The sequence below is a fragment of the Trichosurus vulpecula genome, chromosome 4 (assembly GCF_011100635.1).
Source record: "Trichosurus vulpecula isolate mTriVul1 chromosome 4, mTriVul1.pri, whole genome shotgun sequence".
NCBI lineage: Eukaryota > Metazoa > Chordata > Mammalia > Diprotodontia > Phalangeridae > Trichosurus > Trichosurus vulpecula.
In genome coordinates this window covers 16,024,403-16,049,482 of record NC_050576.1, presented here as the reverse complement: position 1 = coordinate 16,049,482, position 25,080 = coordinate 16,024,403, and the positions used below count along the sequence as shown (strand labels likewise).

Sequence of the window (25,080 nt, the reverse complement as noted above, 5' to 3'; positions counted from 1 at the left end):
AACAGTCAGTTTTTTTGGAATACTGTTTGCTATCAGCACACAAAGTTCAGCCTTACATTTTCATTTAAAATATGCATAATCTAACCTACACATTTCTTGTCAGAACAGATGAAATGTGTTTTGGACTGAAGCTCATGGTCTAGATTTCATCTCTTGGCAAATGCTGCGCAGTCTGCTTACACTCTAATCAAAAACATTTTGTTTACTCTGAGTGCTAGTCATGGACAAACAATGAAGCTATTTTTTATGTCCCTAACAAAAAATGAATACCCCAGATGCTGAAGAATGCTGCCCATTGACTAAGGAATGCTTTGTATCAGTTGTTTTAAGTAGAGGCTGTTTATGTAAAGTAAATAAATTTCATGCCTTACCATGTGATGATAATGTGACATTCCATCTGTACCAACCCACTGAACAGGCCTAGGTTTTAAATCTTCAGCATAACTAATTAAAAATAATTATGAAAATTCACATCCAAATCCAACCGTCAAAGAATCTTTCATTCTGCCGTTTACCAAATGGCCACAAAGTTACCATTCTTAGGGAACGTGGAGTCAGGAGTACTTCCTGTACTTTATAAAAACAAAGAAACTCCACTTCTTTGATGCAAGGTTGATGAAGTTCTTTCTATTCTGCACACCCCACATGCACCTCACAAAACTGAATTCATTTGGTTATGTCTCTTCACACTGGCAATTTCATGATTTTCTTTTTATTGCTGATATGAGAAATACAACCCCCACTGAACAAAGCAAGATCAGTAATGAAACAGATAGGTAAATAATAACATAAAGTCGAGGGCCAGGGGCAGGAATCCTCCCGATTCCATAAATATTTCACAAGCGCCCTTCATAAGCCCATGAAAACTCTGCCCTTGCTGGATAGTCTTTGAACAGTGAAAATAATCACGTGTTTATTTGGGGCTTCACAATTATGATAAATGGCAAAAACCAGCATGTCTTGCTAAAGCTGTCGAATTTTTATAATTCCTAGTACTATCAAAACCCCAGGAATGCAAAAAATTAGCTGACATTTCCCCATGTAACCCATGAAATCTTTAATGTTATACTAGAGAAAAGAGATATCAAACGAAAATGTAAAAAAGGAAAAAGTTGGAAGTAGGCACCAACATGAGAATAAGCCAAAGCAGATCCTTTCTGAATCTGGGTTCCAACTGACTTAAAAAAAACCTCAGCTAGGTTTCCCTTCTTCAGATCTGCTGATGTCTGACACTGAGAGCTATGGTAAACAACAACCAAAATGGTGGGCCTGATACTCCTTCACTACCAACAATACAGAAAACCAGGCAAAATAAGCAGAAAGTTCAGAAAGCATAGACTTCTTGTGTCACCTCTGGTTAGAGCACCACCCAAGAACATGGCAGAATCACCAAAAGCATTTAATAAACTGTATCACCTCGGATACAACATACTGGAAAAACAGGCTTTAACCCAACCCTCTGGGGGCAGTGGTTTTCAAAAAGTATCTGAAAATTGAGAGGCTGCATACATCAACACAGGGAAAAGGAGGTGCTTCTCTCCTAGAACCCCAAAGGGGAGGCCTTTGAAATGATATTTGGATACACTTTTTTCTTTGCTTGTTGCTAGCTTCAGTTTTCACGTAGTACACGGTGAATCCATGCTGATTAATAACAACTCGGATCACCAGAGCTTTGCAATGTTTTACGGGTGGGAGTGCGGAGGGGGAGTTATTTATACCTGCGGAAATACCCTCCACAGATGGCAGATGGTGATCAACAACTTAGAGGCTTAAAAAATACCCTCAGGGGAGTTAAGCGACCTGCCTCTGGTCACCAAACAGGCAAGAACAAGGTGAGATCTGAACCCAGGACTTCCTGGCTCAAAGGCCAGCATGTTGACAGCTTGATTCAAGAAACCATTAAGTTTAAGTGAGTGCTAATCATCACTTAACACACTAGCAAACAGGCCCAAGCTAACTGGAAACTGGCCTAGTTATCAAAGATATCAAACCACAAAAAATTAAACCAAGAAAAATCACTGGAGATTTTCTGAGATAGCAGGAACCATGCAGACACTACTCAAGTTTGTGTCTCACTCTGGGAAATGCTCACGGGCAAGAGAGCTCAGCCCATGGAGCATCATTAATGAGTGACTTTTCTGGGCTTGGGGGATACCCTCTCTCCTGGGGGATGACCACCAAAGGCAACGGACCAAGGCACTGGTGGCTCTGATTATCTGTCTGTGGGGTGACAAGTTCTGTTTCTCAAAAGAAAAAGGCTCAATTAATGCCACACGCTCAAAGTTGTGTTCAAATGACACACCAGTGTTGTCTGAGAGGGAGGTCCCAGGCCTCAGCAGCCCTCTGGTTTCTCACATGAAGTTCACAGCCTTTGCCAAGACACCCAGCTCCAAATGACTAGGTGGGGAACGACTTTCCCCTCTGAATCAATCAATCAGGGGGCACTATCACATGCGGGAGAGGACAACAAACGCCCTTACCTCTTGGGAAATGTTTTAGAGTTTTCTTTTTCAGCTGTTCCTGTTTTCTTACTTTCATCACTGAAAAAATAAAATCATCTTTCAAAGTTAATATCTGCTAGCTTTCAGGTAACCCTACACAGAAAGAGCAGCTTTTTCAGAAAAAGAAAGAGAAATCACACAGAAGTGTAGACATAAGATGTGCAACCTTAACATGGGTAATTTCAGGGTTTCCCAAACTAAGTTAGGCCTGGGACCCTTTGGGGCTTGGGACATACTGAGAAGCCCAGACATGGGAGACATGGTGTGGGGGATTGGAGGTTTTGGAATCCTCCTTGGATGAAGAAGAGCTAGGAAGCCCTTGGAATAAAAAGAGCAAATTAAGACTGTTTACATACTAAAAACTTTGCATGAAACAACTATTTCTAGTAACTACATATTTGATATTTTGGATGGAAAAATATCACCAGCATTGAAATTCTTTCATGGAACCCAATTCACAGGCTGATAATATTAACCCACTAAGCACTGGAAGATTTGCCATTTGCTTTCCATTCATTATATCCCTTGATCCTCAGAACAACGCGAGATGGGTATCACTTTTCCAGTTTCTCAGACAGGGAAAGCGGGGCTCCCAGAGTTTCCATGACCCCAGGGCAGGATGTGGGACAGCCTCAAGGGCTGGTCTAGTGCTTGTTCCAAACACTTTAGAGAGCACCCCACTGCAGGAGCAATGGCCTTCACCATATAGAAACCTTTGGAAATGCCACACCCCTATTGAGGAGCAGTTAAATGGCTCCCTGCCATTTTACCTGCAGCTACAGAATTCCTGCCACCATTGAGGATTAAAGTAATGACATCAACCATGCTTGATGTATTTAAGAATCTGATCAGACTAGAAAATATTAACTCTTTCCCCAAATGGCTAATTATGGAAGGCACATCTTCTTTTGCACAAATTGCAAAGCTTAGGAAACAATCTGGAAAAGTAAAGAAAGTGCATCTACTCCACTCCTGCTCATGCGAAACAAACTCCACAATGGTCATTTACTCAGTTCTCTGGTCTTCTGCACTTCGCTTCTCAAGTCCAATGACGTACAGGAAACACCAAGGAGACTTTCCAGCTCTGGCCGGCCCAACAAGGCCTGAAACAAAGGTGGAGCATGTTAGAACTCTGTAAAAGAGTAATCAAGCCTGCTCCTCGGTATCGCATGGGGTAGACATCTTACACAGTGTTCTGCTCGGCCAAACAGAATATCCCGTGGCCATTTTCTGTGTTTGAAATTGTAAGCTCTTCAATGTCAAGGAAGAACTTATGACCTGGAGACAGCAAAGCTTCGGGGGAAGGGCCTCTGCTCTGGAGGCTGGGCTTCATGGAGCTCACAGCACTCACAGGATCATAGAGCTGCTTAAAAAGGCTCTGAACACTGCTAAGTACAAGGGGATGGCCACGTGGTGCTCACAACACACACAAATAATTCTACTGGAAAATGCATCATTATCAATGAATAAAGAAGGACAAAGTACTCAGTATGTGAGATCAGGAGAAGGAAAGGTCAGAAAATCTAAAACGAGTTAAATGTCCTCAAATTTCATTTAAGTTTTCAAAAAGTCACTTTTATTGGGTGAAAAAGAAAACCCCAAAATTGTTTAAAAATCACGCTAAAATAAAATAAAGTTGTCGTTATCGAAATGTAATGAAATGTAAGCGGCGCTCTGATCTCTTATCCCCCAAACTCTCTGCTAGACTTAGTTCTCTTTTTATGAGAACTGCCGCTAGTAACAGGATCAAATTAAAATGTGAGAAAATGATAACCAAGGAAAAGACAAACCTGTAAATGTTTTAAACTTCTCCACGTTTCTGTGAACTTTTCTAAGGAGCTGTCGATTTTATAGAGTAATGTCATGATGCTAGAAAAAGGGGGAAAAAACACAAAAATTACATGGAGCAGGATTATATATATTTAAACATCTTAAGTCATTTTCACAATTTTTAGTAATCTTTCCCCTTTAAAAATATTAGATGTCACCTCTTTACTCCTCAGCACCCATCTGCAGGACAGTGGGCAGAGTGAGGAAGGCCTGAATTCAAATCCAGCCTCAGACACTTACTGGGCAAGTCACTGAAGCATTGTTTGCCTCACTTTCTCTGGCTGTAGAGTAGGGAGGATTACAGCATACTGCAGGCTGTTGTCAGGATCTAAAGAGATATCCGTGAAGCACTTTGCACAGTGCCTGGCACACAGTCATTGCTACAGAAATGCTCATTAGTGCCTTCCCTCTCCTGCCCTCATCCTAGGGGACCTGGACATCTCAGAAATGCTCCCCAGCCCCTAACTCCTCACTCCCTGACTTACTCCTCCTTTGCGTCTGCTCCACACGGAGGCTGTCACGCCTGGATCTGGCCTTCACCCACAGATGTTCATGAGCCCCAACACTTCTCCATCTGGTCATTCCATCTTTCCTTGTGGCTTACCACCCCTAACTGTTCCTCACCCTCCCCCGACCTCTGATCCCTCCACTGCTAAGTGCAGTTTTTTGCCTGTTGTCTGCCCCATTAGGATGTAAGCTCCTTCAGGGCAGGAACTTGTTTTGGCCTTTCTTCCTATGCCTAGCCCTTGGCAGACTGTCTGGCAAACAGTAAGCACTTAATGCGTGCTGCTGACTGACTGCCCCTGGCTCAGTGGTGAAAACGACATTTCTAGCTATTTTCTCACAGATATGCCTTCTCCTCCCCCCTCTGTCTCAGTAGGACAGGTGAAGGCTAGTCTGTCCTCGTTCCTCGCAAGTCCATGCCTCCACAATGACACCCATCAATCTTTTGTGGATTCTCTAACACAGTCCTACAATGGCCACTGCTCCTTAGGTCATTTGAGAGCCTCCAATTCTTAGCAGAGGGCAGAGGCCGGGGGTCCAGAACGCTGTCATCAGGCCAGCAGAGAACTGCCTTTCAGAGCTGTACTGGTGGCTCACTCTACCGAACCCGTATTCACCAAGGTCACTACACGCCCTCGTTATTACAGATATGTGTGAACAAGCCAAATTTGTGGCTGAAAGCTATTTCTGAGAGATTTGGAGTGATTTCATTAAAAACTTCAGGACCCCAGGGGCTTCTGGGGAACTCCTAAATCACAGAGTTACAAGTCCCTTTCTGGCTCCTGAACCCTGGGCTTCTGATAAGAGCACCGGAGAGGGCAACGGGAAGCTCCGTTGCTTGGTCATTAGCTGTCGGCTCCTTCTTCCTCCACGATCCGCACCTTAACTGTGTGTCTGTCCCAAGCTCCAGTGCTAGGTGCCCTGCTTCTTTCTGCCCTCCTTCACCTGACGATCCCACCAGCTGCCAAAGGTTTAATGACCATCTCTCTGCAGAGAACTCCCAGATCTCAATGCCCAGCTTGAGTGCCATCATTCCAGCCCATCTCCACCCACCCGCTGGATGTTTCACACTCGGTGTCCCACTGGCCCCTCAAACTTCCTAGTCCAAACACGGGCTCTTTACTTTTCCCTCTAACCCCACCCCCCTTTCTGAATTTCCCTATTTCTGCCTGGGGCAGTGCCTTCCTTCCAGGCCCCCAGGTTCACAACCTCTGAATAATCCTTGGCTCCAAATCCTCCCCACTTGACTTCTCCCATGAGGTCCCAATCTCCCTAGCGCCACAGGAGCCTCCTCCTCTCTAACTACCACATGAGGAGAGTCAGGCCGTTCCTCCCCTCCTAACACAACATCCTTCATCTCTCTGTTGCCTCAAGCCCGACAGAACTGTCCTCAAGCAAAGGCTGCCCATGGGGCTGCCCTCCAGGGGCTCCCTTCTGGCTCCTGAATCAAGCAGAAGCCCCTCTGTTCGGCTTTTAAAGTCTTTCCTAACCTTACTGCATGGTCCTCCCTGGTGATGGGATGGTCACACTGGCCTTCTTGCCTTGGTTCTTCCTTTCCACCCGACACTCCATGCCTGGGACACCCTCCTGGCTCACCTCTACCTCACAGGCTCCCTTTGAGATGCTGCTCCAGCCGCATCTTCTCCAAGCAGCTGTCCCTGACCAAGCCAGTTATTCGAGCTTTCCTTTTAAAATTTCACCTAGTATTAATTCTGTGCCTGTGGCCATTTTCTTTTTGTGTTTGTATCCCCAGCAGTTACCACAGTGCCTGGCACTCAGAAAACATTGATTAAGCACCTACTATGTGGCAGGCCCTGTGCTAAATGCTGGGGAATACAAAGAAAGGCTTAAGATGCCCCTGCCCTGCAACCTAATGGAGGGAACAAGGAAACACCTATGTACACACAAACTACAAAGAGAATAAAAAGGAAGTGATTAACACAGGGAAGGCTTCCTTTAGAAGTCTGGCACATGGTAGGCATATAATTAACTCTTGCGGATTGATTAAAACTGACATTTTCTGATGATGCAACAAAAGCATCAACCTTTTTTAGAGACAAAAAGGTTGCAAAGGAAGACCAAGTACCTGCACCTTTTAAAATGCTTCTGAGCCTCCAAGGGTGTTGGAGGTTGTCCCTTTCTGAGTTATGATTTTGTGATCTAAGATGTTAGCAAGGGCACACGTGGGATGTCCACCCAGCTTGCTGCATGACCCTCCCACCACAGCAACAGCACCAGCACCCCTTTTGTCCCCAGGTCAATCTCCATCCTGAAGGAATCTCTACAATACAACGATGATGACTCTTCACATTGTGTCTGTTAAAGTACAAAACCGAGATAAATCTTGGCCAGTGATTACATATTTGCCATAAATGTATTACACCAACACACTCCTACCAAGGCAGTTTATGTGGTTTTTGTCAGAAAAATAATCTCTCTGGACGTTGGTAAAATGCACCTTTAGACTCCAAAAGGACCTTGACCTCACCAGAAATCAGTTTTTAAAATGAGTCTTATGGAAAATGCAAAGTCATCATGATTATGTTTTCTGCAGTAGCAGATGGTACCAGCGTAGGAAATGCCAATGGTAGTGTATTATGTAGCTTCCTCTCAGAACATAAAGCGTATGGAAGATCACATAAAATATTAGTGTGTAGGTGTTTGTTTATAAATGTGCTTTATTGGCTTGTAACTAAAGGCTTGCCTTTGGAAAATTTTTTTAAAATACAATGCAAGGTACTAGATTTCTGTGTTAAGAGAATTCTGACAATCCTGTTCTTTAGATTGTTACTCGCTTAAAAAAGAAACACCACACTTTTGGTACACAAACACAGCTTCAAAAATCAACAGGATTGTGTTTTGTTTAAAGCAAGAATCATTCAACTTTTCTATGATGGCACAGAGATTTGAAAGAACCTGATAATTCAAGCTCAAAAAAAAAAAGTCTGCATTGCCTGATTACTGGATATTTCAAGAGAAAGTGTGTTTATCTTTTGACTGGATAACCTAGATAATGTTATCTGAAATAAGTAGACACAGCTACTAAAGACCCACAACACAAAGTTCTTGCCCCTGAAGTCCTGGGCTCTGTCTACCGGTTTAACATCAGAAACTCACAGGATTTTGTCAGAGGAAATGACATGAAACAAGAGGCAGGACCATCTGCTTTGCTACTGTACCCTAAGAAACATGGAACTTTCCTTTCCGTTGGCCCTGCCACTGAAACCTTCCTGTGTTGTCTCTCCTTCTATCTCCCACAAGAGCCTCTTGGGAGCAGGGACTGTCTTTACTTTTCTACTTGTCTCCCCAGCACTTGGCATAGTGTTTTGCACACAGTAAGAGCTTAATAAATGCCTTCTTCATTTATTCATCCATTCGCTCATTCATTTATAATATTTGTCTTCTTTCCTTGGGGAAGGAGGAGGAGATTCAAGCAGCAAACAAGAAAATGAATGTACAAGTACTTTGTAACTATAAGAAATGTGAGCTATTTACTGAGATTTATTATTATTTATATGTTATTTATTCAAAAACCAAAACTTTCTTATGTTGAACCAATTCATTCTAGCTCTTCCTTCTCCTCACTGTGACTGGTTTTGCCCTCAGTAAATAACTGCTCATCTTGGTTTTAAGCTTCAGGTTTTTCTGGAAGTATGTTAATGCATCATTTCTCCAGGAAACACATTTTGATGATTTTCTGCATTTAGGGCCTTACTCCAAAAAGACCACAGGAAGGGCAGCACTGGTGAAGATGCTGGGTCTGCAGAGGCTTCTCAGCTTCCTTAAAGGGCTCCCATCTGCTGTCCTGGATGCACTGGGAACTTTCTCTTAAAGCCCCGCTGCTGGATCTTAACATTTCTGCAATGTACACCATACTTCTTCCCCTCCAAGTAAGTATCCAGAGAAGGCTCTTCTTCAGTAAACCTATCCAAGCCTAGTGAACCGATATGAGTCACAGGACTGAAATCTGGGACCTAGTGAGTCTCAAAATTACAACTTTAAATTAGGATGTGAGCATATCAAAATAGAACACAATCATGATATTTTTCTTTTCTAATGGTTACATTTTATTAAGAAAAATCATTTCTATTAAATTATCATTTCAACAACAACATTAAGTTTTCCCAGAAAGAGAGAAATGGTACAGTTTCTATCACTTACTCATCTTTGTCTTCTGCTCGAGGCTGCCCTCTTCTGGGCAATTCATGAGTCTTATCAAGGTCCATTCGCTCTTTGGGACAATGTAGAAATAAAAAGAACACGCACAATGGTAAGATCAAGTGGAAGTTTCCAAGCCTTTCCTAAAGCAGCTGGAATCTCCTAAGGGAAGAAGGAGAACTCTCCTCTCAGGCACAGACAAATGTCAGTAACTTGCCTGATTCTCCTTTTTCCTTTTATTCCTTGCTCCAAATGGATTTGTTCTTTTAAACAGATACCAAAGATCTTTTCTATGAATTTCCACTGGATTATTCATTACAGAGAAAAGCCAAAGAAATCTATTTCGGAGCACACTTAGACTGAATAGGACCTGAAAATGGAATTTTTCAAAAGCTCTCAGAATTAGCTCGAAATAGGGCCGTAAGACATCCTCAAGTCATCCTGCCCTCTCATTTCTACAAACAAGGCCCAGAAAGGCTCAAAGATTTATCCAAGGTCAGCTAAGAAATAAATGGCCCAGCTGGGACCTTGCACTCTCTCAATGATGCAAAAGTCACAATAAGCCACCTTATAAAATACATTAAGCCCTCTATTATACATTTTCTTTCAAATCCTATTTTCTTTTAAAGAACAACATGATTTTGGTGGGACTGTTTTTAATTTTTAATTAAATAAAAGAGACACACATAACAGATGGTTGTCAAGATTAACCATGCTTAAAATAACACTGATCAGAGGTCAAACTGTCTGCTTCTTAAAGTATTTACCGTACTTTGAAAATTGTGAATTTTTTTCTTTTTAAAAAAGACTTTAGGATATAAGTAAAACATAACATTTATTAGAGCATTTCTTATCAGGCAGTAATACTTGTAACAGGAAAGAATTCACTTTAACTTCATTTTAGAAAGGAAAACAAATCTCTCCAGATCTTTTGAGTAAAGCAGACAAACGAATCCCATGGACAAAGGCCCTCTGGAAAAAAAGGCCCCAATTCCTGATTCACCAAACAGTAACAAGGGAGCCATTCTTACGGGTGTGCCAGTCCATCTTAACTGCTGTGAGGAGTCAAAGTGGCTATCAATGACTCCCTAAGGTAACTTGGAGCTGCACCAGGCCCAGGTCTGTGGACTCAATCAATCTCCCCAGAGCCTGCCAAGCACATGTGAGCACATACTTCAGGGCAATCAAGCTGGGGTCCTTGCTGCTTCTTCTGGAGAGACCACCCATGGATGGCATCGGTGGCCACTGTTATCACCACAACCATGCCATCAGCCAACAGCACAAGCCCCTGCCTGCCTAGCAAAGGAGCCGCTAGCTTTGAAACAACCAAGGCCTATAAAATTTCTTAAAAATGAATCCTAATCAAATCTGGCCAGAGAACATCTTCCTTTCATGAGAAAAAGAATCTCTTAGCAGTTAGAAATCCTGCTAAACAACAGGAGTAGAAAATCGAGTTGATGGGCTCATTCCCTACTCTAACACTTACTTGCCATGCCCCTGGAAAAGTCACCAAATAACAATCAATTTCACACACACACACACACACACACACCCCTCATACACAGCCTCTCTGGACCTCAGCTTCCCATACTGCATAGAGCAGCGGTGCAGCCATGTGTAAGTACAGATGGCCTGGGGGGCAGCAAGCCTAGCTTCAAGGCTGGTGGCTGACACATCTGGCCTCACTGAGGCTCTCAGATGCAGAAGCCAACGTGCACTGGTGAAGGACATTTCTCCCAAGGAGCTCCCTCCCTCTCAGAGTGGGGATGAGGCTCTAGTGTGACAGGTCAGTCACATATAATGTCACTGGCTGTTTATAAGTTTATCTCTGCATTGTAAAATTAAGAGACAAACACAATACAATGATGTGGTCTAAAACATATTTCATGGAAAATGAGGAAAGGAAAGGAAAAACATCATAGTGACTAATTTCAGGAAAAAAAAGACCAACAGCTGAAAACCTTTCATTTCTGCCTCCAACCCATGCCCTCTGCCCCTCCACCCACACAGCCGCCATCTTAGCACAGGCCCTCACTGCCTCTCCCTACACTACTACAGGGCTCCCTAACTTGCACATGATTGCCGAGGGTGATTTTCCTTAATTGTAGGTCTGACTAGTTCACTCTCCTACTTAAAAAACCCAGTGGTTGCCTCTATGGCAATAGAAAAACTCTGATTGACTTTTAAAACTCTTTAGAACCTGGCTCTGGCCTACTTCCTAATGTCATTACCAACATAGATGGATGTTCTAGCTTCCTTCAGGACTTGGCCCAGCCCCAGTTTCTGCATGAAGCCGTTACAGACAGCCTCCCTCCCCCTCCCCCTGCCAGCACTGGCCCCCTTCTCAAATACACTTTACATTGATTGGATATTTATTCTGCTTATTTTGGCCTAAAAACTAACAGCAAGAAAACACAGGTGCTCCATCAGCCACCACCATACCATCCACACTTGGAACCATTAGGTACAGCAAATGGAGAAGTTTTGAAAGATGTGGATAAGTTCACTTACCTTGGAAGTGTATTTTCCAGGGATATAAACATTGAAATGAGGCTGACACACACACTGCTAGAGCTAACTCAGTGTTTGGGAGGCTTTGAAAGAAAGTGTGGGAGAGAAGAGGTATTAGACTGACTACTAAACTGAAGGTGTACAGAGCCATCGTGCTGACCTCATTGTCGTATGCCTGTGAAACCTGGACAGTCTACCAGCGCCATGCCAGGAAACTGAATTGCTTCCATTAGGATTGTCTGAGGAAGATTCCGAACATCACCTAGCAGGATAAGATACCAGACACCGAGTCCTCTCTGAAACTAAAGTGCCAAGCATTCAAACTCTACTGCAGAGCACACAATTCTGATGGGCTGGCTATGTTCAAATGCCAAACGTACGCTTGTCAAAAACACTATTTTAGGGAGAACTCACACAGGGCAAGCGCTCACATGGTGGTCAGAAGAAGTGATACAAACACACTCTCAAGGTCTCTCTTAAGAACTCTGGAATTGTGTGCCATGGGAGACACTGGCACAGCACAGGTCAGCATGGCGTGCCCGCATCAGAGAAGGTGCTGTGCTCTATAAGCAAAGCAGAATCGAAGTAGCTCAAAAGAAATGTGGGATGCACAAGCTTAGAGAATCCATCCCAAAGGTTCACATGGACTATTTGTGCCAACCTGTGGTAGAGCATTCCGGGCTAGTACTGGTCTGATCAGCCCCAGTCGGACACACTGTGACTTGACTCTACAATAGTGGTATCATGTTGGTCCTCTTTAAGAATGAAAGACAACAACCAACAATTTATTCTGTGTATCCTTGTCGGGGTACATGCAGTCTCCCCCCAAAGACCACAAGGTCCTCGAGGGCAAGGACTTTCCCCATTTTTGTCTTTGGATCCCCAGTGCCTAGCATAATGATGGCACAGAGCATGTGCTTGATAAGTGTTTTCTGAGTGGTTAGAAATTGACTACATAAGAGGGCAATAGGAGAAAATCTATCTGCTTTTCTTTCTCTCTCCAAAAACAAAATAAAACTAATGATGTCGGGAAAACACATATACAAACAGCAACTTTAACAAGAGCAGCAACGAACAGAAATGAATCTCTATGCCTTACAGGAACCTAAGTATTTGCCTATACATTTTATGTTTCAAATGGACTGCCAGTCACTCCTACGAGATAACAGTCTGATGAAGTGGAAAAGGTGGCAGACTAGGCATCAGGCAAGACTTGGATTCAAACTCCACCACCAACACTTACTAACTGTGTAGGCAAGTCCTTTTAGCTCTCTGAGACTCAGTTTCATCATCTGTAAATTGTGGATAATAATCCCTGTACTACTGACCTCACAGGGTTGTGGTGAGGATCAGAATGTCGGCTCTTCTCAAAACACTCAAAGAGACTCCAATCTTATCCATCTGGTTGTTCCCCTGAACAATGCAGATCACAGCCCACCCATGTCTGCGCATCGTGTGCATCTCTCATCCATGGCTTCCCATAAATCTGTCCAAGAGCTCAATACAGCATGCCCACGGGCCCCGTGACTGCTCCTGACCTTCCAGGACACCAGCAGAGCATCTGGCTATCTACCTATGATTCTTTATCCTCGCCACACAGCCAGCACATCTTTTGCTATGATACATTGTCCTGAGGACATCCTTTACTCCTATTCTTCAAAATTTCTCACTATTAGATACAGTAGCTGTGCCTACCCAACACACACCTTTCCTTGCTCTTGTGTGACCTTAACTTTTAGTTCTTTGGATAGTGTTATACTCCATGACCTGGAAGCACGTAACACCAGCATAGTACCGGCCTTACAAAGATGGCCTTTTGTTTCCGGGATTGTTAGAGGAGCCTTGTAATGGCTCAAAAGCATGCCTTCCACTTCCCTTCTCCTGCTTAAAAATGGGTCTAACATGTCCATCTTCCAAAGTGTACATTACATAGTGACAGCCAAGCTCCATCAGCAGGTGCTCTGCCCACCTGGATCAAAATCGAGGCAGTGGACACTCTCTATCTGCTAGGTTTTCTTGGGTGATAATCAGGCCAAACTTTCTGAGTGCCCGACGGATCTCTTCCTGGGGAGACTGCAGTGTTCCAGGCTTGATGTAATCAGCCCAAGCCCAGCCACAAGAGCAGCTTCTGGAGGGCCTTGCCCTGAACAGAGAACAGCTCTTCCACATAGACCTTTGCCATCCCAGCATATAAAATCCCTCTGCCTCAAGCACATTCCCTTCTCTCGTTTCCCTTGAGGTGAGATTAGCACACTCATGAACAAGTTTATCTCTTATGGCTGTGAGGTGAGAGTTCGACAGCCTGGCCCGAAAGAAAGCTTTCTGAGGCAACTGTGCTTTCCAGATAGCCCAGTGGGTGCTGCCATCTGCACGATGGTAAAGCTGTGTCCATGGTGCCCTCCCCTGCTCTCGACGCCAGTGGGGATGCTCCCAGAGCTGGGCTGGGAGTGTCGGGCTTCTCTCAGTGGCCCTTTTTTCGTAGTAAGAAGGTCTACGAGTTTTTTCCATGCCTCTGCCACCTTCCCCTCTAGCCCCCACCCTTATTGCTACTATTCTAATATCCTACAAAGTCAGATTTCCAAAATGAGCCTAATTGTTAACGTAGCAAAACCCATTCTCTCAAATACTCTTCGAACTTCTTAGTGAAGATTATTATCAAGAACAGCATTTTCACTGCTTCTTTACAAAGACTGTGCCACTCCAGAACAGGAGCCCCTCTTTACAGGCTGATGAAGCCTAAGGACCCCTGCTCAGAAGAACTCTTCTAAATGCACAAATTAAAATACACAGGATTACAAAGGAATCCAACTACACTGAAATGTCACTATCCAAATATTTAAAAAACAAGATCACAGACCCCAGAGTAAGACCCCCGGCTCCTCAGATCTGCTGCCTGGTGTTTCTCCCTTCATTTCATCATTCTGACTCGCTCTTCCTGTAAGAAAACAAAAGGAAACAGCTGTTTTTAACACGCCATCACCATCCACTTGTGCGGTTTGCTGCATGAGCATCAGCAATAACACCCCTGTTGCAGCCTGAGTGAGAGCCGACATAGGCTTCTGTCATTGCTTAAATTCAGTCTGTATTTAAACTTTCTGGCAGGACTCCAAGGCTACCATCTTGGTTCTCACCCTCAAATGAATTCAGCAGTGCAACCATGGGGTCAGTTTAGTCAATCAATCAACCAGCTTGTTTGTACCTTTTCTTTGTTGTCTCCCCTGTCAGACTGCAATCTCCTTGAAGGCAGAGTCTTTTGCCTCTTTTTTGTATCCCTCTGTAATATCAATTAAGTTGGGGGTCTTTGATTGAGCCTTACTAGGTGCAAAGCTCCAGGCCCAAACCCCTAATTACCAGGGGCTAACCCTATGTGGATGTGAAGCCCTCAGGGTCCTAAGGGGAGTTGTAAGACCAGAGCCAATAGTGAGAGCCTATGTTCTGGTCACTCAGATGACATTTGATGATGGCTAAAGAGCGCATAAAAAGAGAGAACAGAGCTATATGCTTAGGGTTCTCACTCTTGGCAGTATGCTGATGTGGAGACTCTGGGCAGCTATAGTTAAGAGCCCTCCAGCCTGTAAACTGGGATGTTTGGACTTTATTAAACTCTGGTAACTATTCATTGAGATTTGAATCAGACAAGGTCTGTCTGTTGATGTTTGCAATTTGTTTGTGTTTGCTCTGAAGTTCAGGGTGCTGGCTTTTTCCCCTGAGCTAAGTGAATGATATTTGTATGATGGACTGAAATAAGATTGTTAACCCCTTAACGTTGCTTTCCTTACTAAAGCAGATCAAAAGAACCTGTGTTGGCAGCTTTCTGTGTGCTGGTTGTTGGTGGGTCTCACACTCCTTCAGCAGCCACTAGCAGATTGTTGCAACACCATCCAGCAGCTAAGTATGCTGCAGGCACATAGTAGGTGCTTAATAAATGTTCACTAAGTGGAGGCACCATGTGCAGATTACATGTTAATGTCTTAAGTGGTGACAAATACATGAATTAAACTCTAGGCTATGAAAACAACTACAGACTTGAGACTTGACTCTTCTCATAAGAGACCATCAACCTCTTCCAAAGACCTCTAGTCAAGGGGGACCCAGGAAACCACTGGAGGTCGTCCATTCTATTTTCAGACTGCTGTTACACAATTCTTTCTTCTTGTGCCAAGTCCACCTCTACCATCTCCTCCAAGTTCTGCTTGCTGGAACCAAGAACACGCTTAACCCCGCCTTCCATATGCTAGTCTTTCAAACCTTTATGGCGCACCAAAATACATATCACTCTCTTAAAATGAAAACAACTGCTCTGCACTCATTTCAACAGACTATCTCAAGAGTCTGCCTGTAACATCATGGAAGAGGGAACAGAAATATTCATCTTCACTACTAAATAACAAGGCTGATTTAGAGAAGCCCTTTCTGGGAAGGAAGGCATGAGAAGATTTCACCTTTCCTCTAAGGCAGTAGGAATTCCCAGAAGGGTGGGGAGGTGAGACACACACTAACCCTATGCTAAAGCTCCTCTTCAAGAACAAAGGATGACGAACCATTTATTCTGTGTATCCTTGTGGGAGTGCATGCAGTCTCCCCCCAAAGACTATAAGACTATAACTGCTTGACTTGGGAGTCTTTACTAGGTCAGGGATCCTTGGCCCACACTGAATCCAAGCAAAAAGACTAATGGAAGGGGTTGGAAAGTTCTTCCTTCTGTAACCAGGGAAAGCAGGATATAATTGGGTTTAAGATTAAGTGTCCTATTCATATTCATGGTACACACAAAGAAAGCAATAAGCTTTTAGCAGATTAATAAACCATAAATAATCAAACCATTAATGTTTGTCCAATTTGTAAAAATTAACAGAAGTAAAATTAAGTGAATTAAAATTCTATTTTCCGGAGCCTAGTTAATAGGTTTAGAATGTTAAATGATATTAAAATCCTAAGTTTTAGAATGTAAGCTCGTTTCTTAAATGTTCAGCGCCTCAGCCATGGTAGATGCTCCACATATGTTTACAGACGCCAAGATAAAAATATCCCTTTTTCTTATTAGCATTTACCTAATGATGAGAGATAAAAATAATCAACTTTTCTAAAGTACTGTGCTTGTCTTGTTTAAAAGAAAACACCATCAGTCTCAATTTGTGCTGATTAGAGTGTTCGCTAAGGGCTCACTCTTTGCAGAGCTCACTTCTGATATCCACATGTTGAACCCTGGGAGGGAGCATCAAAGTACAGCCTGCAACTGCCGGAGGCCAAATAATAGCGCTTCTTCCACATTCGAGGCCCAAGGCAAGCCTGTCTTTGGGTCCAGGAGGAGAGGGAGTAAAGAGATGAGACTTGTGGAATCCCTTTATCTTCACTGCCACTCGAGGACACAGGTATCCGAAATGAGACCCAAACTCGAGTCTTGACTCCGTTCATTTCTCTTCCCACTGACCCTACTGCGCCTCAACTCTTAATGTTAAATGAATTAAGCTTAAAAGTTGATCTGAGACTTGTCCTTCTTCCCCCAGATCAGAACAAATAAGAACCAAAACCAACTTCATGACTGGATGGCTGCCCACAGTAGGCACTTTAATGCTGCATGTTTGCCTGCTCCATGGTCTCATTTGACTAGCCTTGCCCACCAAAGCAGAGGAATTCTCAATCATCAATCCAGAAGCAGGCAGGGCTAACAAAGGGCCAATTCCATGGAATATGGGGGTCTGCGGCTTTCTTCTGATCCTCCAAAAACTAGCGTATGATAGTGGCAAGAACACCAGCTTTCCTACTTCCTAGCTCTGTGGTTTTAGGGTCCTTGATGTCCTTTTTTAAGCCTCAGTGTCTCCTCTCTCCATGGGGACAATAACACTTACACCATTCCACAGAGCTGGTTTGAGAAAAAAGCGCTTTATAAACAGTCAAGTCCTCTTTCCATGTAAGTTGCTATCATTCTGAGAAGCCCAGATGGTGATTAGGGGCCCAAGGGGCACCTGCAAGGTGTCTGGCTTCCATTCTGGGATGCCCACAATCCGCCTAACCAGGGCTAGGGTTAGTAAGACAAAATGAGACAAGCAGCTGCTGTCCCCACAGAGCTGCCCAGCAGGCAAGGAGAAGCAGCTCCTTTCTTGGTACAGTCTGGAAGGGAGGCCAAGTGAATAAATAAGAATGTATTCATCCAGTGTTTATCATATGCCAAGCCCTCATTTAGCCTATTCATCCTGGAGGGCAAGTAGGTCTATAGCTGTTAACTATAGCTCAGAAGACAAACAGCAAGGCCCTGGGGTCCTCCATCATGATTCCTCTCTCCTCACGAAGGCAGGGTGAGCCACCATGTTGGACTAGAAGCAGCAACTGTGGCAGTAGTGGCTGTGGGCATGATCCTGCCAAAGGGACATCCTCAGTGGGATATGGGGGTGAGGGGAGTGTTGCAGGTCATACAGATATTAATATCACCACTTTATTGATAAGGAAACTGGATTGTAAAGTAGGTTTGCCCAAGGTCATAAGGTAAGTAGCAGCGTCAATTTGAACTCAGGTCCTCCCGATTTTGAGTTCAAAGCTTAAAAAAAAATCCTGGCTAACATGACAGAAAAGGAAAATGGCAAATGATGGAATGGATGTGGGAAAATTGGGACACTAATATGCACTATTAGTGGTGTTGTGAACTGATCCAACCATTCTGGAGAGTAATCTGGAACTCTGCCCAAAGGACTATCACACTGTGCATACCCTTTGATTCAGCTCTACCACTACTAGGTCTGTATCCCAAAGGGATTTTAAAAAAAAAGGAAAGAAAAGGAAAATGACTTATATGTACAAAAATATTTAGAACAGCTCTTTTTGTGGTGGCAAAATATTGGAAATTGAAGGGATGTCCATCAACTGGGAAATGGTTTAAAGAAATTGTGGTATATGATTGTGATAGAATATTATAGTGTATAAGAAATGACAAGCAGGATGACTTCACAAAGACTTACATGAGCTGATGCAAAGTGAAGTGAGCAGAACCAAGAGAACATTGTACACAGTAACAGCAATACTGTACAATGACTAACTGTGAATGACTTAGCTATTCTCAGAAATACAATGCTCGAAGACAATTTTGAAGGACCTATGATGAAAGATGCTATCCACCTCCAGAGAAAGAACAGAGGAATCTGAATGCAGGCAGAAGCATACTTTTTTTTTTTACTTTATTTTTTGTGGGCTTTTTTGGCCTGTATTATGTTTCGCAACATGACTAATATGGAAATATATTTTGCATGACTGTACATGTATAATCTATATCAAATTGCTTGCCTTCTCAATGATGGGGGAGGGAAGTGAGGGGAGAAGAGAATTTGGAACTCAAAATTTTAAAAAAGAATGCTAAAAATTTGTTTTTAAATGTAATTGGAAAAAAATAGTTAAAAACAAAAACAAAATCTCTTCAAAATTATGAATTAACAAGTAACAAAAAAGAACAAACATTTCCATATACAAAGTAGAACAGAAAAGAGGAATATAATGAAATTATGAATTTCTGTTACAAGATTCTGTTTTGTAAAAAATATAGTAAAAAATCCAATACTGTTACTTTCCAACTTGCCATGCCTGTGTGTTTCCTTTGGCATTTTCTTCCAGAGCTTCTCCAACTGTGCCACAAAAAACTGTGAATTACTTATTCTGCATTAAGCACCATTTGCATTCTGAAAAGCTATGCTGAACCCCAGCAATTTTGACTATTTATCTGCAGACCATACAAACACAAACACATTTCAGAATTAAATAAAAGAAACAGAGCCTACTTTTTAAAATGAAGCTTCTTAAGCTTTTTAAAGATTTTTTGAGGGAGGTTTTGTACAATATCAAAAAGGGAGAAATGTTCATCCAGGTGAAAGGTGTATGGACAATTCAAATTATCTGTCGGTTGAATTTTTTTATCTTTTGTAATGAACAGAATTAGAAATTAGGAAAAGGTGAGGACTGGTGGGTTAGAAAGGACAAACCTACGGTCTCTAGAGAATATAAGCGACCATTTTGTTTCCATATGACTCTAGGAAAAGAGCTCACCACTACATGTTGGAATAATTATCACCTAAATGTCAAATCTGTGCAAGGGACCAGTCTTTTTATAGTAAAAAGAATGTTTCTTTCAGTCCATACGTAATTTCAGTGAGGAAATACAGACATATGCCCTTTAAAGACATTCTCAGCTCAATGTGTGTAGGTGTACATCGATATATTCAGTGTATAAGGTATTCATGTTTATTTTCTAACATGATTATCACATGCACACATAATACTACAGAATTATAGGTCTTTAAACAAAATGTATAATCCACTATGTGGTTTTCTGACTATAATCCTAGCCAAAATAGCTATAGGATAAAAATGACATTGGGCTAGAATCAAACCAAAAAATCATTCATTAGTTCAAGTGCCCATTTGTCTCAAATCTAAGCAGTTCAAATAAAAGCATGGCAAGCAGGGATATATTAGCTTTTCTGTGTAGTTTCTTTTGAATGTTTATACTATAAGAAATGCTAAACAATAGAACATGAATCAGGCTTATCATATCTAAAAGATTTTATTAAATGAGCTTATTTAATATTTTATATTATAAAAACTGGGCAGCTTAGTGGCTCAGTGGATAGAGAGCCAGGCCTGGAGTCAGGAAGACTCACCTTCATGAGTTCAAATTTGGCCTCAGACTCTAACGAGTGACCCTGGGAAAGTCACTTAACCCTGTTGGCCTCAGTTTCTTCATCTTTAAAATGAACTAGAGAAGGAAATGGCCAATCATTCCAGTATCTTTGCCAAGAAAACCCCAAATAGGGTCAGGAAGAGTCAAATGCTACTGAATAACAACAACAAATTATAAAAACCATCAGATATCATACTGATTCACAGTTGCTAAAAATGTTACTATTTAAACAACACAAGTAATCTATAGAACTGCATAGATCTTTCTAAATTATTAACAATATATTATAAGGGAACAATAAAAATGAGTGTAATCTAGCTGTACCATGTCTCAAACTTCATTATAAAGTGGAAATTATCAAAACAATCTGGTACTGGGTAAGAAACAGAGTAGTGGATCAGTGGATTAGATTAGGTACAAATTACATTATAGTAAACAACCATAGTAATCTGGTGTTTTAACAATCAGGCTGGCAGCTCCTGTGGGGGCGTAAGATCGCCCCCACAGCCAGCACCCAGGAGGCTGCCGGCACGCCAGAAAAGCACAGGTTCTTTTTATCTGCTTAAACAAGGAAAGCACGGTGAAGGGGTTGACCAGCTTACTTTAATCCAGCATTCAGTTAGCATGCAGACAACATTCATTTAGTTCAGGAGAAAAAACGCCAGCATTAAGTTAGTTCAGGGGAGCATACAGGCAAGCACAAAGAGACAGACCAAGTACAGATTACAGTCAGCTAGTTCAGGGGAACAAACAGCCAGCACCCTGAAGTTCAGAACATTCATTTAGTTTGGGGGAAAACAAAACCAGCACCCTGAACTTCAGAACCAAATACAAACAAATTACAAATATCAACAGACAGACCCAATACAATTCATAGTTACCAACATCTGGGCTCAGCCCGAGAGCAAGGGCTGGCCCAGAGTCAAGCTCGCCACTGCTCCCATGCCAACCGGAAAAGGAAAGAGAGCTCTTCAAGCTGTCCTCTCCCCTCTTATAGAGTTTTTGACATCATCAAGCGCCGCCTGAATGGCCAGGGCCGATTGGTTCTTGAGTTGGCCCCTCCCCCTAGCGTAGACTAGGTTAATACCCAATAGGGCGTGGCTCTGGAGTCAACACCTCCCCTCAGCCAGCCCCATGACTCATCACACAGGATGACTCTGTTCCCAGGCATGGTCGCTGGGCTTCCTGCCCCGGAAGTGAAGCCCCAGCACCCAGTGAGGCTCAATGAGGTAAGCTGAGTCACTCAAAGAAAACAAAAGCCATTCTGGCCACATCTGGTGTATGATAAACCCAAAGATTCAAGCTTTTGGAACAAAAACTCATTTCACAAAAACCCCTGGGAAAACTGGAAAACAGTACGGCAGAAACTAGGTAGAGACCAATATCTCACATAGTATATCAAGATAAGGTCAAAATGGGTACATGATTTACACATGAAGAGTGATACCATAAGCAAATTAGGAGAGCATGGAATAATTTAACTGTCAGATCTATGGATAACATAGATATAGAGAGCATTACAAAATGTAATGCTCTCTAGCTAATTTTGATTATATAAAATTTAAAAAGTTAAAAAAAGTTTTAGCACAAACAAAACTAATGCAACCAAAATTATAAGAAAAGCAGAAAACTGGGAAAAAAAAAACTTTGCAACAAGTATATCTTATAAAAGCCTCATTTCTCAAATATATAGAGAACTGAATCTAATTTATAAAAATACAAGTCATTCCCCAATTGACCAAAGGATATGAACAACATTTTTCAGACAAAGAAATCAAAGCTATTTATAGTCATATAAAAAAATGCTCTAAATCACTATTGATTAGAGCAATGCAAATTAAAACAACTCTGAGGTACCACCTCAATCTGTCAGATTGGTTAATATGACAAAAAAGGAAAATGATAAATGTTGGAAAAGATGTGGGAAAACTGGGACACTAACACAATGTTGGTAGAGTTGTGAACTGATCCAACCATTCTGGAGAAGAATTTGGAACTACCTCCAAAGGGCTATAAAACTATGCATACCCTTTGATCCAGCAACATTACTGCTAGGTCTATATCCCAAAGGCATAACAAAAGGAAGAAAGGACCTATTTGTATAAAAATATTTATAGCAGCTCTTTTTGTGGTGGCAAAGAACTGGAAATCAAGGGGATGCCCATCAATTGGGGAATGGCTAAACAAGCTGTGGTATATGATTGTGATGAAATATTATTGTGCTGTAAGAAATGACAAGCAGGATGATTTCTGAAAAACCTGAAAAGATTTACATGAACTGATGCAAAGTGAAGTGAACAGAACCAGGAGAACATTATACACAGTAACAGCAATACTGTTCAGTGAAGAACTGTGAATGACTTAGCTATTCTCAGCAACACAATGATCCAAGAAAATCCCAAAGGACTAATGATGAAACAAACATACTATCAGCCTCCAGAGAAAGAACTGATATTGTTTGAATAGAGACTGAAGCATGCTATTTTTCACTTTCTTTCATTCCTTTTTTTTATTCATGTCTTCCTGTACAAAATGACTAATATGGAAATGTTTTACATGACTGCATATGTATAACCTATATCTGATTGCTTACCATCTTGGGTGGGGGGAAGAGAGAGAGGGAAGGATAGAATTTAGAACTCAAAATTTAAAAAAATTGTTTTAACATGTATCCGGAGGAAAAATAAAATAAATATATACATATGTATGTATTTTAAAACTATGTATAAACGAAATCAAGCTCAAAGTATTAAAAATAAAACATTTTCATGTTAACACACAAGTCTTTCTTTGGTAAAGACGTAAGCCAATTTAAAACCACCTTCAGAACTATGTGAACATACTACAGGGTCAGAAGAAGTTACTTTGTCAGAGGGTTTTGCTTACATTTTTCTTTGTTGCAAGGGAGGATTTACAAGGGAAAGGTGAATATCAGGGGTTGATCTGAACAGTCTAAAAGGGGCATGAGTTATAAAATGGCAAAAGAAATCTTGAATGTGAAAATGGTATGATTTTGAGGCAATAACAATAATAGCTAGTATTTATACAGCATATACTGTGTGCCAGGCATCCGATTTGATCCTCATAACAACCCTGGGAGGCAGTTGGTATTATCACCCCCATTTTACAGATGATAAAATTAAGACAGATTAAGTGATTTGCCCCAGGTCCTCAAGCTAAGTGTCTGAAGCTGGATTTGAATTTGACTTCCTGGCAACAGAGATGCTACTAAGTAGGTGACAGGTTAAAAAAACAACCAAACCAACATTAAGAAATATTCTAAAATTCTAGGAGCAACAGTGATTAGATGTAGGCTTCCTTCAGTTGTGATTAGGAGCTAGTTAATGCAAGCACCCTCACCAGTTATAATTAATAGTTGGTAGCTGAAGGCAAGCAAAGCATTACTTTTACTTTAAAAATCTGATGGTATAGGAGCAAATTTTGCAATTGTATTTTAAGATAAGTGTTCTGAACATTTATGTTGATGTCAAAACTGTCTTAATGCAGTTTCTCCATGTCTAAATTCTTTCAATGATGGGGAGGAGAGAGAAAATCAGAGACAATGTGACCCATACATCATACATTCAAATCCTTGATTTAACCAATAACTAGAAAAATTTTACAGTAAATGGAAAAGAATGCTCAACTAACCATTTGATGGTCCATTTCTGAACTCTCGTCCATTATGACTTTTGGGAGATGAATATGGGCTGATCTGGCGAGTTCCTGTTGTCGGTGAGTAAGATGCAATGAAATGTCCACTGGTTCGCCAAGATCTAGGGGACTATAACAAATAATAATTTTCAGAGAAATATTGAGATAAGGTGAAGGATCTTTACATGTCTTCCATCACATAGTATAAATCCATCCCAAGTTCCTTATCAACGCAAATCCTACTTTGCTCATTTTCAGATTTCAAACACTCCTCTGCTCCCTTCAGAGCTAACAAAGCCATTTTTACAGACATTTCAGATCAGCTCAATAATTTTTAAGATCTGCAGTCTTGATATATGAACCACTTACCCACTGCAGTCGTTCCTTTTCAGCAGGTTGTCCCCAAGTGGGATGGAAGAGGCAAGTAAATGGCAACCTCAGATTTTGGTTTGAGCTGAACACGAAATGTGAGTTCAGGAGTCTAATCCTAGAAACTGGACTACTTCATTTATAAACTTAAAATGCTCCCTGGGAATAGGGCAGAACGTCTATTTCTAACTGCCCTGATCACTCCTGAATTTATTAGAAAAGCAATGTGGGGGCAGGGATCTATAACACCTAGGCAAAGAAGAATGGGACCCAGGGGCGGCACTGCAACTGGAACCAATCAAGCAAGCAACAATCATCCATTAGGTGCCTACTATGTGCCAGATGCTGTAAAGAGAAAGGCAAGGAATGAAACAACCCCTAGGCTCAAGGAGTGAGGGAGACCCCAAGCACAATCACAAGTATATTCAAATGAAATGAGAAGAGAAAACAAATACACAGAAGTATGAAATTCAAAGTATTTAGCTTTTGGGAACTGTGAACTGGAAGAGCGAAGCAGCTTGGGAGCCAACTTGTAGAGACTGTTGAAGGCCAAAGGAGAAAGTTTAGCGAAAGCCATTCCCTATTAGAATCTGCTGCTTTAACAGGTAATTAGCTCCTCACAAAGAGGCTGGAAGACCAATGGCTTGGAATCACAGCATCTAAATATTGGAAGAGATCTCAGAGGCCATTAACTAGCTCAATCTATCCCTGAGTAAGAGCTCCCTCTAGTGGTCGCTGACAAGCAAGCATCCAGCCTCTGTCCATTGTCTCTTGGAGAAATCTAAGGAAGGTTTTCTCCTATGTGCCTCTGCAGCCTCCACCCACAGTTCCCAAAACCAGGTATGGACTGGCCCAGGCATCCTCTGAGCATAGAAAACAGCTACGAGTTTC

At 41.9% G+C, this 25,080-nt stretch overlaps 1 protein-coding gene across 1 annotated transcript in view; it reads right to left on the bottom strand.

Moving 5' to 3' along the window:
• Positions 1 to 25,080, bottom strand: part of LOC118848828 (integrin subunit beta 3 binding protein) — a 57,692-nt gene that overhangs the window by 11,441 nt on the left and 21,171 nt on the right. Inside the window, exons 3-8 of the mRNA XM_036757855.1 lie at positions 23,818 to 23,950; positions 14,362 to 14,439; positions 8,997 to 9,066; positions 4,292 to 4,370; positions 3,511 to 3,604; positions 2,481 to 2,540 (exon numbers count right to left, since the gene is read on the bottom strand). Coding sequence (XP_036613750.1) covers positions 2,481 to 2,540; positions 3,511 to 3,604; positions 4,292 to 4,370; positions 8,997 to 9,066; positions 14,362 to 14,416 — 358 coding nt within the window. The 5' untranslated portion in view covers positions 14,417 to 14,439; positions 23,818 to 23,950. The remainder of the gene's footprint in view (positions 1 to 2,480; positions 2,541 to 3,510; positions 3,605 to 4,291; positions 4,371 to 8,996; positions 9,067 to 14,361; positions 14,440 to 23,817; positions 23,951 to 25,080) is intronic.